The sequence below is a fragment of the Helianthus annuus genome, chromosome 4 (genome assembly GCF_002127325.2).
Source record: "Helianthus annuus cultivar XRQ/B chromosome 4, HanXRQr2.0-SUNRISE, whole genome shotgun sequence".
NCBI lineage: Eukaryota > Viridiplantae > Streptophyta > Magnoliopsida > Asterales > Asteraceae > Helianthus > Helianthus annuus.
The window spans coordinates 66698392-66718017 of NC_035436.2; the positions used below are offsets into that span (position 1 = coordinate 66698392).

Genomic DNA, 19626 nt, shown 5'->3' on the forward strand with positions numbered 1-19626 from the left:
GCGGCCCAATAAAAATCCAAATCCTGTTTTTGGACCCGATGATCGTATAATGCCATAAAATATAATCATAGATACGAAACGCCTAAAATTGACATCCGACGTCGATATTTGACGCGTATTTCTTGTTGGTTGTTAAAATGCGTAAGGTGACTCGTTCGTCATTTCTTGTCCGGTTTTCAATGCGGTTTCAACTGCAAACATTAAAATTCGAAAACGAAACTAAATATATCGTGATACTTCAGTTTTAAAGGCACTACACGAGCCCGATGTGTCTGTTTTATTGTCGATGCGTTCCTGCTATTGCGCTTTTCGTTCTCATTTGCGTCGTGTGTCGTTCGAAAGCATGAATATTTCACAAAACCAAATTCATCTAGATAAAATTTATGTACAAGGTTCGTATTTGTTGGCGTTGTCAGTATTTTGTACGGTGCCAGTTCGTTATCGTGTATCGTTATGCAGTTTTTCTGAAAATCGCCATACGCGCACTGTAACGTCAGGTAAGCGTTCCTAGGCATTCCAATAGCCTAATTAAGTTAATTTGTGTCTTAAACACTACTTATTATCGACTTAAAAGTTTGTTACTCGCGTAATTAGAAGCCGTTAATTACCGGTTGTCACATGCAAAAGGGGGCATAAACGGAAGGGCTGCTGACATAGGTGGCATGTGATCGTGCTGCTGTGTAGAAGGTCCTTCCCCTGGACGGGGAGGAGGAATGTCCTGTAGAAAAGTGATGGGTAAATCCATGCGGTGGACGTCAAATACGTGCGGGTGAAATTGTGGAACATCAAGAGGTGCAAAAACAGGTGCAGCAGGGGGAGTGACTGGTATAACAAAAGGAGGATAATCGTCGTCCTCAATCCACCCGTTACGGGTGTCAGCATATCTAGGATCCACATGGGTGGCAAAAGGTGCACGGTCAACAAACACAGGGGCCGGATCGGGCAGTGGTGCAACAACAACGGGGATATCAACGACTGGAGGTGCAATAACTGGTGCATCAACAACTGGTGGTGCAACGACTGGTATATCAACAACTGGTGGTGCAACGACTGAAGCATCAACAGGAATAGGGTCGTGCACAGGTAAAGGGTCATGAGCCAGAACGGGCTCTGGTGCAACCAAAGGCTCTAGGTTGGCTAAAGTAGGCTCATGATCAGCGAGCATGTCAAAAAGCTGATCATCAGGATGAACAGGGGCCTCAACAGGTGGCTCATCAGGAATAAACTCAACCTCTTGGTCTGAATCGAAATCGTGCGCGAAGTCAAGGATGAACCCAAAACCCAGCTACGGAACGGGCGCCTCAGACATAGCAGTATCAGAATCAGTGTCTGTGGGGTATCGCTGTAACCCCAGCGCATGGAGAGTAGAAGATGACACTGACTCAAAAGAGTCTGGACCAGAAGAATCAGAAGGAACCTCTATAACAGGAACCTCAACAACAGGGACAACAAGATCGTCAACCGGAATATCAGCAAGTGGAATATCGTCATCCATTGGGGCCCCGCCATCCTGGTCACCCTCTGGGGGACCCTCGATGAATAGATCGATGTTGTCATCAGATAACGCGTCAAGTGGCAGATCCTCAACAGGAACTATAGCGAGAGGGAGAGGAGCAGGGATCTATGTAAGAAGTAGATCCCCAGCAAGAATACCATCAGCTAAAGGCATGTCGTCTCCAAAGTCCGGTAGAGCGAAAGGCTGAAAATCATCCTCGTCGGTACTCGTGGTGTCTGATGTATAAACCTCCGGGTCCGTGGCTATCTCATCATCCGAGGTAACAACCATAGGGTCTATCGTGTCGGATACTCCACTATCAGAAGAAGATGGCATGGTGTCTGTAACACAACCACACGTTTGCACATATATCAACATGTAATCAAATAAGCATGCAAGTCACAACAATGTAAGCAAGTAATCATCCTAGTCTTCCTCAGACCATCCCACCCAGTCTCTCAGACTAAATTCCCTAGTCTCTCAGACTAACTCCCTGGTCCCTTAGACCAACTCCCTGGTCTCTAAGACCAAATCCCTGGTCTCTAAGACCAAATCCGTGGTCTCTAAGACCAAATCCCCGGTCTCTAAGACCAACTCCCTGGCCTCTAAGACCAACTTCCCCAGTCTCTAAGACTAAATTTCCCTCAGTCTCTAAGACTGATCCCCCCTCAGCCTCAAAGACTGATCCCTCTCAGTCTCTAAGACTGATCCTCCCTCAGTCTCTAAGACTAAACTCCCTCAGTCTCTAAGACTGAAATATAAATATAAATTTTGAAATGTTTGTTTGTGCCTTTTATTTGTAAAAATGTTTGTTCCCTGGATCTGGACATTTAGTGTATGCAATGTAAAATGTTTGAAAATGTTTTCGTGAGAGCCCTGATGATCATAGTCTAGACTCGAGAAAGAATCCTAGTTCGCTATGATCGAGGCTCTGATACCAAGCTGTCACACCCTGACTTTTGCGGAAGCGTGCTTATTTGGTGTGACTTCTTAATACCATAGCAACAATCATAACAATGCTGTATGATAAAAACACAAGATGTTCCTCCATTAATATAGTTTAGAAAATACCATAACATGCTTGTCTTGAAACATCAACCCAAAATAAGTTACAAACCATAACTTGTTTAAAACTTGTTCATAAGATTTAACAAAAGACTTTAAATAAAACAAGGTTTAGAGACATGTAACCCGTCCAGGAATAGGTTACACCTCTCAAACCCTACAACCCTGGATGACATCTTTATTCAAACGCAACTTGAAACACACGCATATCCTTCCAGATCCATTAGTGTCCTGAAATACATGTAGTTTGAAAAATCAACAAAAGTTGAGCGAGTTCATGTGTATGTGAGTATGTATAAACCTTTAAAGTATGTCCGTATGTATGAAAGTCCCTGGTATGTAGCAATTAAGGAAAAAGAGATCACCAATGGATTGCAAAGCCACTGGTATGTGTGAAAAGGTGCAGGAAGACTCAAACCTAGCAAATTTGTACCGGGCCTCCGGCTGGAAGATATAGTCACCACTATGGGCCACCCTGGTCCCCATGGGTGTGGGCTCGCTACACCCAAATAGACCTATGACTCATGTCCCTCGTTCCTACAACGAGGATTGATGGCCTTAGGTGTCGTACCCACCCTTCACATGATCTAGTAGTAAACCCTTCTTAAGCTAATCATACCATGTAATAAACGTTTGTAATAATTGTAACATGTATTTCACCCCCGAAGTATAAAACTGAAAACAGTTAAAAGAAAAGGGGGACATGAACTCACAGTAGTGCGTCTCGTACCGGCAACTCAAGCTCTGTCTGCTACACGACAACCTACAACGTACTAATGTCTATTAGAGGAACGGGCCGTGCCTTGGTTTAGAGTTTAATGTTTTTGGGTTGCGTTTCTTATGTCTCCGAATATTATTCCAAGTTATAATTATTTGTTAAAATAATAATTATTTTAACTTTAAATTATATTTAGTTTTGGAATAATTGCCTAATCAATATTTCGCATTAATACTTCTCAAGTATTTTAATTTCCATATTTCTTTCACAAGGATGGGGGTATTTATACATGTATATTGTAGCTCCGAAATATTATATTTTTAAGTCTCACTTAAAATATAAGTAACTTATTTGTCCAAAAATAACGTATTCCAAAATATATATGTATTTCCCCCAAAATAATATATTTTCACTTCTTTAGTTTCCAAAATAATATTTTCCAAAAATATATGTGTAAGAGTATTTTTCTGGAATATTTTATAAGTTACGTTATTGCGTTCGGTTTCACAATATCAAGCGTGTAACTTAAATATTTATTCCGTAAGATTTCTGGTATTATTTTGGAGTTGTAAATGTCATGGTAATTGTAAGTTATATTATTTTACCCTAAAATAATATAACTATTCCACAAAATAAACAAATATTCACACAATCGTCTTGATATAAAATATATATATTCTAAATATATATTTATCCATTTTACTTGTAAAAATCAACCTCCGATACTTTGTATTTTTGTAACAAAACCTATGGCGAAGTTTATTTTGAAAAACAAAGTTAAAACATATTTGTAAACACTTGTTAGAAAAATATTTTCTAAGTGTTCGAATTTTTTGAAAATTTCGCCATAGTTTCCTTTGTAAATGGAGGTGTCCATGCTATTTAGCATTTCGTTTTCTTTTCAAAAGTCATTCAAATCAATCAACAACCATACCCTAAACAATATTACACTTACCATATGCAAAACTATTCTATTTATAACACAACATGAACTTGATGTTTTGTAAAAAAAAACGCGTAGTAACTTTGTGTGGTATTTAGTGGGTTTAGTTACCCTCCAAAGTGTGTACTTTTGTTAAAATCTCATTCTCGGGATTTTTAGATGTTCAAACTTGTGAACATATTTTACAAAAATATTTATTTACAACATTTTCATGTGTCACTAGCATCCATATACTTATTTCTTTCCAAAAATAGTGTAAGAATCATGATCTTTCAAAAACCGTCTTTTAAACTTGGTTTGTTTAGAAAAATCATTCACAAGCCTTGGGTTTACAAATTTACTAGTTCACTAGGTTTATTACTTTGTAAGAAAAATCATTTTTACTTTCAAATTCATGTTAGTCTAGAAGATGATTATTCCATGAAAGCACATAATCATCTCTAACTTGTTAAACCATGTTTTTAATCATACTTTAACAAGTTTCATATGATGATCCCATCATATTACTAGTAATCAACAAGTAATCATCCACATATTCAAAATAACCACATTCTTGCAATATTTCATTATGTTTCATCTTTTGTAAGCTTATGTTTCATGATTTATGTTTATGCTCTTTTGGTGTTCTTATGATCTCGTCATAATATATCTATTAACCATAAAAAATGTGAAGTAACAAGAGTGTAAAGATGTAACGCCTCACTTTTTTTAAACTTACCTTAATTAGAAAGAACGTGTACATTCCTATTTTTTTTTTGAAAACTGAAACCTGTAGTATCGTATTCGTAATTCGAGCCCGCTATCTCTATAGAATAACATGTTGGTGCTATATATTATAAAAAAAAGAAACTACATAATATAATATTTAGGGAATGAATTCTATAAAAGATGATGGCTAGTTAAGATTTTTGAAAACTTATCTAGAGCTAAAAATGACAAATCCAAAGGAACTTACAACTTCCACTACAAAAGGGTACAAAACATACCAACGTTCTTGTTTTAGCTAGTCATTTTTAATATGTTGTACAAATTATAATATGTCTTATTTACATAAAAAAAAGAGGGAATGTAAAGACCAAAGTGGACATCAAATGAAACCGTGTAGTTGGTCACGGCCAGCAAAGTGGCGCACCAAACAGGCTGCTCCACAGCCATTGGACCATTTTTTTTGTGTTTCTATCTCCCAACCAACCTCATAATAACTACACTTTAAACTTAACCCTAACTCCTTTTATTATCAGCCGCTATCTTTATCATCCCCTTCTAAACTCTTGTCTACACATTATACACAATTACAAAACACAGAGAAGTCTCATTCCCTTCAAAAATCATTCAAGCTACAACTCATTCTTCTACCTTAGAAACCTTAACCATAATTCACTGAACCTTCAACCTCACTCTCCCTCTCTTTCGATTAAATACAACCAAACACACCTCTCGATCTCGACCTCTCCCTCGTCGATGTCCGACGGCCGGCGAACCAGTGGTGCCGGCGCCGTTACGGTGGTGCCGGCGCCGTTACGGTGGTGTCGGCTACCACTCTCGGCCATAATCACAACCACGCTGGAGAAGAACAGCAATCGCCGGAAGACGCCGGAAAAAAAAACCGAAGTTACCGGAGCCGTACGAGGATCGACGGGAACTATTTCTTTTTCGTTTCGGTATATTTCTCACATTCCTGTTACTCACTGTTGGGATGTTTTATCTTCTCGATGATTTGTAGCGTTTAAATAAACTTATTATATATGTAACCAACTAAACTGATATATGTTTTTTTTTCTAGAAGATGACGATGACGTTTTTTTTTTTATTATTCAAATAAAACTGTAACCAAACATCCCAAATCAAGGCGCATATCAGGTGGCTAGTGGTTATGTGAAACAAGCAAAGGGTCACGGGTTCGTTCCCGGATCCCTACACCATCAGTGTCATTGTTGCCTTATTTGGGTCTCTTCTCGTTCTTTTTTTGAGTAGTATAGAGATTCTGTTTATTGTTCTTTTGACATCAAACATGTAGTGATCATAGTTTTTATTATTATTATTATTATTATTATTATTATTATTATTACTATTATTATTATTTTCTACTATATTCTAAATGCTTAGTTTATTTAAAATCCTTATAAACCATAAAGTTGATCTGTTGTTGTTTTCAAAACAAATTGACGAATGCAGTTTAGGGATGAGTTACTTCATATATGTACATACTTTTCTTACTATTAAAAGTTATTGACTCAAGTCATTTTGCCTTAATTATCTAATTTAATTTATTTAAAGCATATTTTTAATTTTTAAACAAATATTAAACTTTAACTTAATTATTAACAATGATTAATGCGTGGTATTTTAAACGTCTAGGTTAACCGTTTCATCCATTTGGAATCCTTTTCCAAATATTTCTTCGCGCATTATTTTCAAGGAATCTCTAAACGCGACCACTCGTAATCTCGAGACTTCGGTTTTCCTTCATCCTAATCTCGTACACTCGTCAACACTTGGATAATCGGAAGACTTAGCAATTATGTGAGTATACTCGTATTTCCCCCTTTTACTTTTATCACTTTTGGGGTGCAACATGTTTTATCTATCAACAAACTTACACATGAACATTTTGCTTAAACACATGAACATTCCTATAACATGCTTGTATACGTGATGGCTTGATAATTTAAACTTGGGTGAAACTTATGTGTTGAATTTATCATTAACTTCGTACGAGCCAAACCGTGACATATGTAGCGCTATAGGATTAACGACCCGCCCTTTATCATCGGTAATGTCATGAGCATATTGCGTTTCCTTGGTTTGATATGTTAGACACATGCCATATTTAAATGTTTATCTTGAATCACATGCTTGCTTTGAGGAATTGTTTAAAACTTATCTTTTGTTATGTACGTACCAAACTTGTATACTCGCCTTTGCTTTTGCATTGAATTGTATTTTAAACATGTTACAGGTTGATGATGACGATGCTATGAAAAGAAGTAGCGTTGATGCCTAGATACACATATAGACGTTTAGGTTTAATATGTCGTATCAATTTTGCTTATGTTATCATGTATTTCTTTTGAAGTTGTTGTTACTTGAGTTTATTTAATGTTGACAGTTGAAAGTTATGAAATGAAATAGGAATTATTTAATTATCGTCACAAATAGTGTTATGATGTCTCGAGCAATCTTCACACTTCGTCTCATCCCGATGTTTCCGCCATTGGTTGGGGTGTGACAGATTGGTATCAGAGCCATAACTATAGGGAATTAGGAAAAGTAGGAATGCTTTAACCTAGTCTATAGTTTTAGAGATTTATTTGTACGTCTTGCTTGAAACTACTTGCATGCTACTCTATTTGCTTTTATTTATTCGCTTTGACGTTTTAAACATATATGTCGCTTGTGTGTTAATACCTGACATGCTATTCTTATGTGACAATACTTGTCTTATTATGTGTCGATACTTGATCTATTGACCTATTCTTTGTGTGTTATTCTCGACATGCCTTTTATGTGCTTATACTTGTTCGTTATTTCCTTTAACATACGCCTTTTTCCAAGGCATTTTACTCGATTTTGTTAAACACGAAAACACTCGTATTACGCAAACGAGACGAGTTTACCAAAATAGGCATGAAACCCACAATTTGGTAAACGACTCTCATCCCGCCTGATTCAATTTTCGCACGAAATTCACCATTTAGTTAGGAGTGAAATCCACATCTTAATGGAAATTTCAAATTTAAATTCTAGTGGACGCTGGTCAACGTGTCAAAATTTAATTGACCCAACGAGTGCCAACTATACTTAGGGTACGAAGTCGTCAAGTTAGGGGTGAAACCCGCACCTTGTTGACTAGTCCCACTCCTTGATTTTTATAAATTCCGCCAAGTCTCGAATTGTCGATTGAATTGGAACATGTAATAACCGGAAGGGTAAATATCGTTAACCGATGTGTCGGCGAGAGTATTTCACCTATTAGGCCAAAGCATGCTCTCAAATTCAAAAGACTCTTCGACCACTTTGGTTAGTCAACGTTCCGTTTTGGAACCATCCAAATTTTAATCGAACTTACGCTTTATTATTTACGATATTTTATGATGAAATTCTCTCTTGACAATTTTGAACCATTTTGAGATTTCACTTTTGCGCATACATCATACTATTACTTTTCATACGGTTATACATCATTAGCATTCATAATTTCTCGTAATTTTATTTACATTTTTTTTTGTTACTACAAGTGGATATATATCAACAAGATAGGAGTGATTTCCTTACCTTGACGATTAACTTTACTTCTTTTTCTTATCTTACAACGACCTCGCCAATGGGTTAGGGGTGATTCCCTTACCTAAGTGATCGTTACCGAAACTTTCTTTTAATAGATTATATTATGTAAACACGATCATGTTTATATCTAAATCGTTTATCATTAGTCAAACCTCTAATTATTTCAAAATGCATTCTTTATATAAACGAATTTCTTATCCTACAATCTAATTTCATATCACTCACACACACAAAATTCTTAACTTTTACCATAAACGCTCACTCATCGATTTTCCAAATTTCACGAAGTGCTACTTATCAACCTAGTCGGTCTAATAAATCCATGGCCCACAAAATTTCATATTTAACGTAATTATTGAAACACGCTCATCTCACTTCATTAAACTAGAGATTTTTATTTTCAATTTGGAATCAAACCAATGTTTTCGCACACACCTATAAAATATTACAACTACAATTCAACATTTACTAAAACTTCTCTCAAAAGCAATAAAACATTTTATTAAAAGATGCTTTTCAACAATCACTAAGTTCATATACCAAATGCCTTTTCTATGGATCAACTTTTTCACAAGAATCTGTAAGTTTCAAAATTTCTAATACAAAGTTACTTAAAACGATGCAAACTTATTAATCTCTAGAACTTTTCAAAACCTCACTCGATACGTCAATTAAATTCAAAACACGTTGGTAAGGAAACTTCATAAGGACTGACAAATTTTCAACTTGTGTAAAGTCCTTTAAAACCGTAATAGCATTTCCATTCGTTTACAAGGTACAACTTGTGACAACCGGTAATTTCCGAGTTTTAATTACGCGCATAACGAACATTAATACAATCATAAGTAGCGTAATTAGACGTAAATTAACTTAAATAGGCCCTTGGAAAGCCTAGGAGCGTCTACTTGATTCACGTTACGCGAACGGCTTAAACTAAATAAATATCTAAAGCGTGAAAACAATGAAATTATTATTATTTAGGTGGGCGGCATCAGACAACTCGCGTATGAGGTATACACTCGCACATATCAAATACCCAACTAGTTTATGCAGTTATTTGCGAGACCTCAAAAATTAATTATCATATATAACTCCTACATAGAAAACCCGAACGTACACTATACATCTTAAATATGTGTGTATATAAATGAACTTGTAACCTATACATATACACTTAGATTAATATATACACACTTAAATTGCCTACATTCATATAAAAAATGGAGATGTAGGTGAATTAATTAGATAAATGGAAGTAAAAAAAGGAGATATATAAAAAAAATACCAACTCTTATGGCAGTGCACATCACGTGGCTTTGTCTCAAAATCATGTTTTCTTTTCTTGTTGGAATTGTCCAAGCATTTATGAGGTATGGTCAGTTATATGAAAAAAAATCTCTAAAACCTACTTTGACCATAAAAACTCCAACAACTCAAGAACTGGCATTTCAAAATTTCCAAAACTCAAAACTCAGACCCCTTCTTTCTCTGCTTACCTCCATCACCGGTGACCGAAGAGTTCCAGCTGGGCATCGACGTCTTTACCGGCAAACACCCCTCACCCCTTTCATCTTATACCGTGCCCTCTTTCTCTGTGTGTGTTCATGAACGGCCGGCCACCGGTGAAGCCGGTGGCGGTGCGGTGCGGTGACAACGACAGAAAACCGGCAGAGCCGGGGGTACCAATGCAACGCTCACGGCGGCGACGGTAGTGAAATTTCGCGCCGGCGACGACCGGAAAGCCGGAAACGGACGGCGGTGGTGGCACTTCTGCTCTGATAAAATTCCGGTGAGTTGTTTCATCTCATTATTTTCTTTATGTATTCTTTTCTGTTCCTCCTTTCCTCGGTCGATTGTTAATATTTCAGGCGGGGTGGAGCTTTCCGGTGACAATCGAAGAAGGACATGATGGTGTTAATGATGATGAAGTGGTGGTGTTGGCCGACGGCGGCGCTCACCGCCGGAGCCATGCCGTCTACGGCAGTGGCGGTAATGGTGGTGGTTTTGTTCACGTTTCAAGTTTGTGGGTTGGTTCAAGTTCAGTTAAGTGTCGGTTCGGGTGACATCTCGGGTCTCGGTTCGGTTCGGTTCAACAAGACAGGCTACGGGTCAAACTTAGTCCACCTCGGGTCACGATACGGTTCGGGTCAGTCGCGGTCAACAGGTGAAAGCGGTCAACCCGGGTCAGACCCGGTCAACTCAGTTTCGGCTCAGTCAAGATTGGTCAAAATAGGTCAACAAAAGTCAACGGTCAAACTTGGTAAACGACAGTCAAAACAGTCAACTCAAAGGCCCGGTAACAAGATTTTAACGTCGCGAGATCATTATATTTCGTTATTTTTAGATTTTAGATTACGCGAACCGAGCTCGAACCCCCGTAACATAGTTTATACATTAGTGATTATTTACGCTTTTACATTTAACGAAAATTTTAGATATATATTGTTTGTTGAATACATTGTTGAATTTTGACAAAATAACGACAACTTTTTATTGTCGGGTTATTCCAAAAACAGAGGAAACTCTGCCCGATTTTCGTTAAAAAAAATAAAACTTGGTTTACGAAACGTATATTGTCATAAAAACGACACTTGTTGAAAAATCCGAGTTTTTATTATAAAATACATATACGGATATATTTATTGTGGGTGACTTATTACTTAACGAAACTTGAGGATTTCTATAAAATAAATATGATCAATTATATTTACTTCCAACGTTTAGAAACATCGAAACCCAATTACCTATACAAAATGAATATGATTATTTATATTTCAAAACATTGATAATTCAAATACTTTCGAATATCTTTACAAAATAAATATAACGGTTTATATTTATCTTAAACGTCGACTTTAAACTTCTAAAGAACTAAATATAATTTTTATATTTATTTCGAACGTTTAGTATTCGGAAATCTTATGAAGTAAACATAGTTATTTATATTACTTTCAATTATTTAGAGTCTGAATATTCTTATAAGACGACCAACACGACATCGCAGGTATATATTTATATTTGGATACATATAAATATATATCTTAATCACTCAAAAACTAAGTCGATCTCGAGACTTAGTTTTATCCTGATTATAAACGGGATCAACTAACAATAATTTGGTTATTTTAAACCAAAATAATGACACCTTTATAGAATCGTTTAGTTAACGATTCGGTAGAGCTCGGACACGTAGTTTAACTACGTTGTTTAATTAGAAACTTATAATTATTCCTTGATTAGGAATGCTCTAGTTGCACGCTAGCGAGTTCACATTCTTGGAATGACACTACGGAATCACGCTAGGCTAGCTTTGCACAGGAATGTCAAGGTGAGTTCATAACCCCCACTTTTTACTGTTTTACATTTTTATAAATGTTTTCGGGGGTGGAAAGACATGCAAGTTTTGCAAAAATAAACAACTTTTCGTTGAACGAAAACTCATATTTCTAAACCATATTGCGAATGGATTTCAAGGAACTCAAATGGTTTACGAACGGTTTATACTAAACATACCGGTCTTACAAAACAAACGCGTATTTCACAAACGTGCATGATTTTCATGACTAGTGACAGGAATGTCCTAGTTACTACAACGGGACTGGGTTGTTCTGCGTACGAACAACGAGACAACCCAATGGGTTTATGTCCCCCTTTTTCTTTTGAAATACATATTAACTAGGGTATGATTAAGCTATGGAATGAACTCTTGGATCACGTGCGAATAGGCGCTAACTTTGGCACCATTAATCCTTTTAAGGACCACGGAACAGGGGGTAGATCTATCGGGTACGGGCGAGCCCCACTCACGATCCTTGTGCGGCCACTTAGAGTGCTTTTGTGTCCCTGTCGAAGTGAATCGACACTTAAATCGTCTACCGGGTTGAGTGCTTCCTATGTCGGCACACATATTAATGTCTTAGCTACACATTAATGATCAACATGTTCATAGACGCATTACATACCTACTTATAAACTGAACTTTCAAATGTTTTTAAGATTCATTTGATGTAAACTCACAAATACATGGATTTACAAACTTTGATAATGTTTTCAACTTATGTACAAGTAAGAGGACGAGTTGGTCCTGCTTACAAAGACTCTCGTGGGCAAGACTCACAACTTTCATATATCATGCCGAGAAAATGATTTTACTATGCTTTCTCCACAACTTTTAAACCGGTTATCAAAAAGATTTATTTCAAATCTTTTCAAAACAAACTATGAACTCGCTCAACTTTATGTTGACTTTTTCACATGTTTCTTTCTCAGGTTACATTTTCAAAACTGTGGAACGGTTGGAATAGGAGAACCCATGGAAATTCGAGTACTTAGCAGGCGTTCAATTTCTAGAAGTCGTAGCTTTTCGCTTCCGCTGTGCAATGAAGATACCGGTCCAGTCACGCCATGCTCTGATATTTCGGGGTGTGACAGGTTGGTATCAGAGCTATAGGTTTCAGCGAATTAGGTTTCTGTGTAGAGATACCTAGGCTTTAACCTCACTTTCCCTCTGGGGACTTAGATTTTTAAGACATTGAATACGTATTGAACGCATAGGATTCGAATATGGGTTCCAACCGTTGCCAAGAACAATGAGTCAACTGTTTTGATTTTAAACATATACAAATGTTGTGTCGATACACAGTACATGAAACAATTACACACATAAAGCAAGACAGTGAGAGTTGTGGTAACACACATTTAGGACCTCTGGAAAACTTATGTCGAAATTCATTAAAGGTCCTCACGTAGGAACTATGACTATTAACTCGGGCAAACGCCATCATATTATGTAGTCTATGCTATTTCACTTACCCGAGCAGGTAACCTACGCGGAACAAAACGCTAGTGCACAAGGATACATGAAACTCAAATTATACGTCAATGGATGTCGGAGCACATCACATTCTACGCAGAACGAAACGCCAGTGCACAAGTATACATGAAACTTAAACTACACGTCAGCGGACGTCAAAGTATATCACACACGACTTTCGAGACAAGGCCTTGGGAAAACATGATTGGGCACGATAGCAACGATGCTAATCCCGACAGCGGGAGAACTTCCAACTACAATGCAGCACTTTGCCACGTGATCATGCAAACGACACGATTCTCGCTGAGGTACGTTAGAACAAGATTTCACAACGGCCGGTACTTAGTCTAAAAGAGACTCACAGTTGTTGGCGCTGCAAAAGAAGTCACAGTTCTTCACGTCCCCCTATTTCATTTATGGCAATTACGCAATGTTCGACATTCCATGGTAATGTCACTTAACAAAAGTTATCACACGAAATTCCAGGTAAAGTCCTCAAAATTCTTTTGTTGAAATTCCGACATTTGCATATAGTGAGTAGGTTTTGGTATTTCTACTCCCCCTAATGATCCTTGCATCCCGAAAATTTTCTTTCATAATAGCGAATACTCATTTGCTTCATTCTTGACGAATTCATATGTTACACATGCGTTATTTGTTAAGCATGTGGCTTCACTTGAAATTGTTGCTTTATCAAGTTCAAATATTATTTCGGTATCTTCACTCCTTGCATTGTGATCTAGCTAAACCACATTATTGCATAATGTTGACTCCTTGATATCGAGTCAACGAAACTTGTTGAAACTCCTTTCCTTTTCAAGCTACATACATGGTTTTTCGTTGTAACCATGTCAAAAATTTTCGTGTTGATACATGCATTCCTTGTTGTAATGTGACTAAATCAAGTTCAATTGTTTGAACTTGCTCACAATATATATTCGATTCAAGATTCCATATGATGGATTGAGGCCATCATATTTGAAATAATCCTAACAAGCACTTCATTTGCTTTGAACCATAACAGGCTTGTTTGGTCTTTGACTTCATTGAATCGTTTCTTTGATCACGATCACCTTGTGGTGGCGTTTTTTCACAAGTTTGAAGCTTGCGCTAATCTCGTTGCTCACCTCATGTACAGATTTAATTATTTATTTATTTGTTTATTGATATTAAATCCGCTTTGTTGATTTATCATATTAAAACAATCTTAACACACTCGTGTGTTAAGATAATGGTACACAAATTTATGTCATATTTCGGTGTACCTCTTTAACGGTTCTTTCAGTATCGATCGAACATCTTGTGATATTCATTGCTTTCCATCTTCGATCGAAAACATTATTTATTTGCTTCATTTTCAATTGAAAATCCTATGAGATTTGTTTGAAACAAACATTCGGATTTACTTCATTGAACCTTTCATCTGATTTCAAAGACGGTGAACTTGTTCGGTCACCGCTATTGTTGAATTATTTTATTCACTACGACACCTTGTGGCGTCAGTATAAACTTGTAGCTTGTGCTAATCATGAACAAGCATTTCATGCGAAACTATGTATGCCTCTTGTTTAACAAATCATTTAAATAGTCTTAATACAACTATGTATTAAGACGATGATACACCAGGTTCGGTTGTATTTCAGTTTGGTGTATCCTTGCAATTCGATAATGTCAACACATTGATTTTATTCATTTAACGGTTCGATTGATGAACATTTTCATGTCTCTATGTCAAACGAATTTGTTGAATTCGAGTTTCATTCATACAACAACCAACGCAAGTTTCCGTTGGTAGTGAATTCTATTGTTTCAAAAATTGATTTGAAGTTTGTGAGCGTTCATTTGGAACTCTATTGGCCGAAATTCCTCTTTTGTTGAACCCCGTATACTTGGTTGCATGGGTGATAGTATCACTACGCTTTGTTCATTTGACCTCGATTTCTGGAACAAACTCAGTTGAACCGTTGGGTTCTTATTGATGCAAAATGTCCTTACATTCACGTAATCTGAATGAGTTTTGATTCGATTATGCCTTTATTCACTTTGGTATTATTCGGACTTACCTAGGAACTACACAACTCTGAGGAGATAACATGGACTAAATTTCGAGGACGAAATTTCCGCAACAGGGGGAGAATGTGACAACCGGTAATTTCCGAGTTTTAATTACGCGCATAACGAACATTAATACAATCATAAGTAGTGTAATTAGACGTAAATTAACTTAAATAGGCCCTTGGAAAGCCTAGGAGCGTCTACTTGATTCACGTTACGCGAACGTCTTAAACTAAATAAATATCTAAAGCGTGAAAACAATGAAATTATTATTATTTAGGTGGGCGGCATCAGACAACTCGCGTATGAGGTATACACTCGCACATATCAAATACCCAACTAGTTTATGCAGTTATTTGCGAGACCTCAAAAATTAATTATCATATATAACTCCTACATAGAAAACCCGAACGTACACTATACATCTTAAATATGTGTGTATATAAATGAACTTGTAACCTGTACATATACACTTAGATTAATATATACACACTTAAATTGCCTACATTCATATAAAAAAAATGGAGATGTAGGTGAATTAATTAGATAAATGGAAGTAAAAAAAAAGGAGATATATAAAAAAAAATACCAACTCTTATGGCAGTGCACATCACGTGGCTTTGTCTCAAAATCATGTTTTCTTTTCTTGTTGGAATTGTCCAAGCATTTATGAGGTATGGTCAGCTATATGAAAAAAAAATCTCTAAAACCTACTTTGACCATAAAAACTCCAACAACTCAAGAACTGGCATTTCAAAATTTCCAAAACTCAAAACTCAGACCCCTTCTTTCTCTGCTTACCTCCATCACCGGTGACCGAAGAGTTCCAGCTGGGCATCGACGTCTTTACCGGCAAACACCCCTCACCCCTTTCATCTTATACCGTGCCCTCTTTCTCTCTGTGTGTTCATGAACGGCCGACCACCGGTGAAGCCGGTGGCGGTGCGGTGCGGTGACAACGACAGAAAACCGGCAGAGCCGGGGGTACCAATGCAACGCTCACGGCGGCGACGGTAGTGAAATTTCACGCCGGCGACGACCGGAAAGCCGGAAACGGACAGCGGTGGTGGCACTTCTGCTCTGATAAAATTCCGGTGAGTCGTTTCATCTCATTATTTTCTTTATGTATTCTTTTCTGTTCCTCCTTTCCTCGGTTGATTGTTAATATTTCAGGCGGGGTGGAGCTTTCCGGTGACAATCGAAGAAGGACATGATGGTGTTAATGATGATGAAGTGGTGGTGTTGGCCAACGGCGGCGCTCACCGCCGGAGCCATGCCGTCTACGGCAGTGGCGGTAATGGTGGTGGTTTTGTTCACGTTTCAAGTTTGTGGGTTGGTTCAAGTTCAGTTAAGTGTCGGTTCGGGTGACATCTCGGGTCTCGGTTCGGTTTGGTTCAACAAGACAGGCTACGGGTCAAACTTAGTCCACCTCGGGTCACGATTTGGTTCGGTCAGATTTCAGTTCAGATTACGGTTCAGGTCAGTCGCGGTCAACAGGTCAAAGCGGTCAACCCGGGTCAGACCCGGTCAACTCAGTTTCGGCTCAGTCAAGATTGGTCAAAATAGGTCAACAAAAGTCAACGGTCAAACTTGGTCAACGACAGTCAAAACAGTCAATTCAAAGGCCCGGTAACAAGATTTTAACGTCGCGAGATCATTATATTTCATTATTTTTAGATTTTAGATTACGCGAACCGAGCTCCAACCCCCGTAACATAGTTTATACATTAGTGATTATTTACGCTTTTACATTTAACGAAAATTTTAGATATATATTGTTTGTTGAATACATTGTTGAATTTTGACAAAATAACGACAACTTTTTATTGTCGGGTTATTCCAAAAATAGAGGAAACTCTGCCCGATTTTCGTTAAAAAAAAAAATAACACTTGGTTTACGAAACGTATATTGTCATAAAAACGACACTTGTTGAAAAATCCGAGTTTTTATTATAAAATACATATACGGATATATTTATTGTGGGTGACTTATTACTTAACGAAACTTGAGGATTTCTATAAAATAAATATGATCAATTATATTTACTTCCAACGTTTAGAAACATCGAAACCCAATTACCTATACAAAATGAATATGATTATTTATATTTCAAAACATTGATAATTCGAATACTTTCGAATATCTTTACAAAATAAATATAACGGTTTATATTTATCTTAAACGTCGACTTTAAACTTCTAAAGAACTAAATATAATTTTTATATTTATTTCGAACGTTTAGTATTCGGAAATCTTATGAAGTAAATATAGTTATTAATATTACTTTCAATTATTTAGAGTCTGAATATTCTTATAAGTCGACCAACACGACATCGCAGGTATATATTTATATTTGGATACATATAAATATATATCTTAATCACTCGAAAACTAAGTCGATCTCGAGACTTAGTTTTATCCTGATTATAAACGGGATCAACTAACAATAATTTGGTTATTTTAAACCAAAATAATGACACCTTTATAGAATCGTTTAGTTAACGATTCGGTAGAGCTCGGACACGTAGTTTAACTACGTTATTTAATTAGAAACTTATAATTATTCCTTGATTAGGAATGCTCTAGTTGCACGCTAGCGAGTTCACATTCTTGGAATGACACTACGGAATCACGCTAGGCTAGCTTTGCACAGGAATGTCAAGGTGAGTTCATAACCCCCACTTTTTACTGTTTTACATTTTTATAAATGTTTTCGGGGGTGGAAAGACATGCAAGTTTTGCAAAAATAAACAACTTTTCGTTGAACGAAAACTCATATGTCTAAACCATATTGCGAATGGATTTCAAGGAACTCAAATGGTTTACGAACGGTTTATACTAAACATACCGGTCTTACAAAACAAACGCGTATTTCACAAACGTGCATGATTTTCATGACTAGTGACAGGAATGTCCTAGTTACTACAACGGGACTGGGTTGTTCTGCGTACGAACAACGAGACAACCCAATGGGTTTATGTCCCCCTTTTTCTTTTGAAATACGTATTAACTAGGGTATGATTAAGCTATGGAATGAACTCTTGGATCACGTGCGAATAGGCGCTAACTTAGGCACCATTAATCCTTTTAAGGACCACGGAACAGGGGGTAGATCTATCGGGTACGGGCGAGCCCCATTCACGGTCCTTGTGCGGCCACTTAGAGTGCTTTTGTGTCCCTGTCGAAGTGAATCGACACTTAAATCGTCTACTGGGTTGAGTGCTTCCTATGTCGGCACACATATTAATGACTTAGCTACACATTAATGATCAACATGTTCATAGACGCATTACATACCTACTTATAAACTGAACTTTCAAATGTTTTTAAGATTCATTTGATGTAAACTCACAAATACATGGATTTACAAACTTTGATAATGTTTTCAACTTATGTACAAGTAAGAGGACGAGTTGGTCCTGCTTACAAAGACTCTCGTGGGCAAGACTCACAACTTTCATATATCATGCCGAGAAAATGATTTTACTATGCTTTCTCCACAACTTTTAAACCGGTTATCAAAAAGATTTATTTCAAATCTTTTCAAAACAAACTACGAACTCGCTCAACTTTATGTTGACTTTTTCGCATGTTTCTTTCTCAGGTTACATTTTCAAAACTATGGAACGGTTGGAATAGGAGAGCCCATGGAAATTCGAGTACTTAGCAGGCGTTCAATTTCTAAAAATCGTAGCTTTTCGCTTCCGCTGTGCAATGAAGATACCGGTCCAGTCACGCCATGCTCTGATATTTCGGGGTGTGACACAACTAACATAATCAATAGATGCTCTATACTCCCTTACATTCACAAATTAGAGTCTATATTTCGTGACAACTTAATCTATGTTAACTTCATATTTTGCTCAACCAACTATATATGTATATCATTTTACGTGTTTTAGTTTATATCTCATGACAATTTCACCTATACACTCATTTTTTACCTTCATACTCAAAACTTCTTGGCTTTTTACATGTTTAAATTCGTATATTACGATTCATACCATAAACAAAATCATTACGTATTACACTCATATCCATATTCGTATTTCTACATCTTATGTCTACACTTATATTATATTCACACATTTATGTTAATTTTCATAATCATATCCATATTCATACGTTTTATATTATAATCATGTTTCCGAATTATACATTTACACTACACTTATATCCAAGTTTATGTTCATACTAATACTATCACACCCTGGCTTTGCGGAAGCGTGGTTAATTTGGTGTGACTTCT

General features: G+C 36.9%; 2 protein-coding genes and 1 long non-coding RNA gene across 3 annotated transcripts; 2 read left to right on the top strand and 1 right to left on the bottom strand.

The window, feature by feature from the left end:
* Positions 1-604: 604 nt before the first annotated feature.
* Positions 605-1165, bottom strand: LOC110933289 (proline-rich extensin-like protein EPR1). The gene has a single exon (XM_022176519.1). It carries the CDS (start codon positions 1163-1165, stop codon positions 605-607), a length of 561 nt encoding a protein of 186 aa, XP_022032211.1.
* Positions 1166-9900: 8735 nt separating this feature from the next.
* On the top strand, positions 9901-11840 carry LOC110936262. The gene is made up of 2 exons (XM_022178607.2): positions 9901-10804; positions 11749-11840. Exons 1-2 carry the CDS (start codon positions 10414-10416, stop codon positions 11757-11759), a joined length of 402 nt encoding a protein of 133 aa, XP_022034299.1. The 5' UTR covers positions 9901-10413; the 3' UTR covers positions 11760-11840.
* A 1106-nt stretch (positions 11841-12946) lies between these two features.
* LOC110936261 lies at positions 12947-19412 on the top strand. The gene is made up of 4 exons (XR_002589874.2): positions 12947-16470; positions 16550-17005; positions 17953-18040; positions 18982-19412. It is a non-coding gene; the product is annotated as an uncharacterized LOC110936261 (long non-coding RNA).
* Positions 19413-19626: the final 214 nt, after the last annotated feature.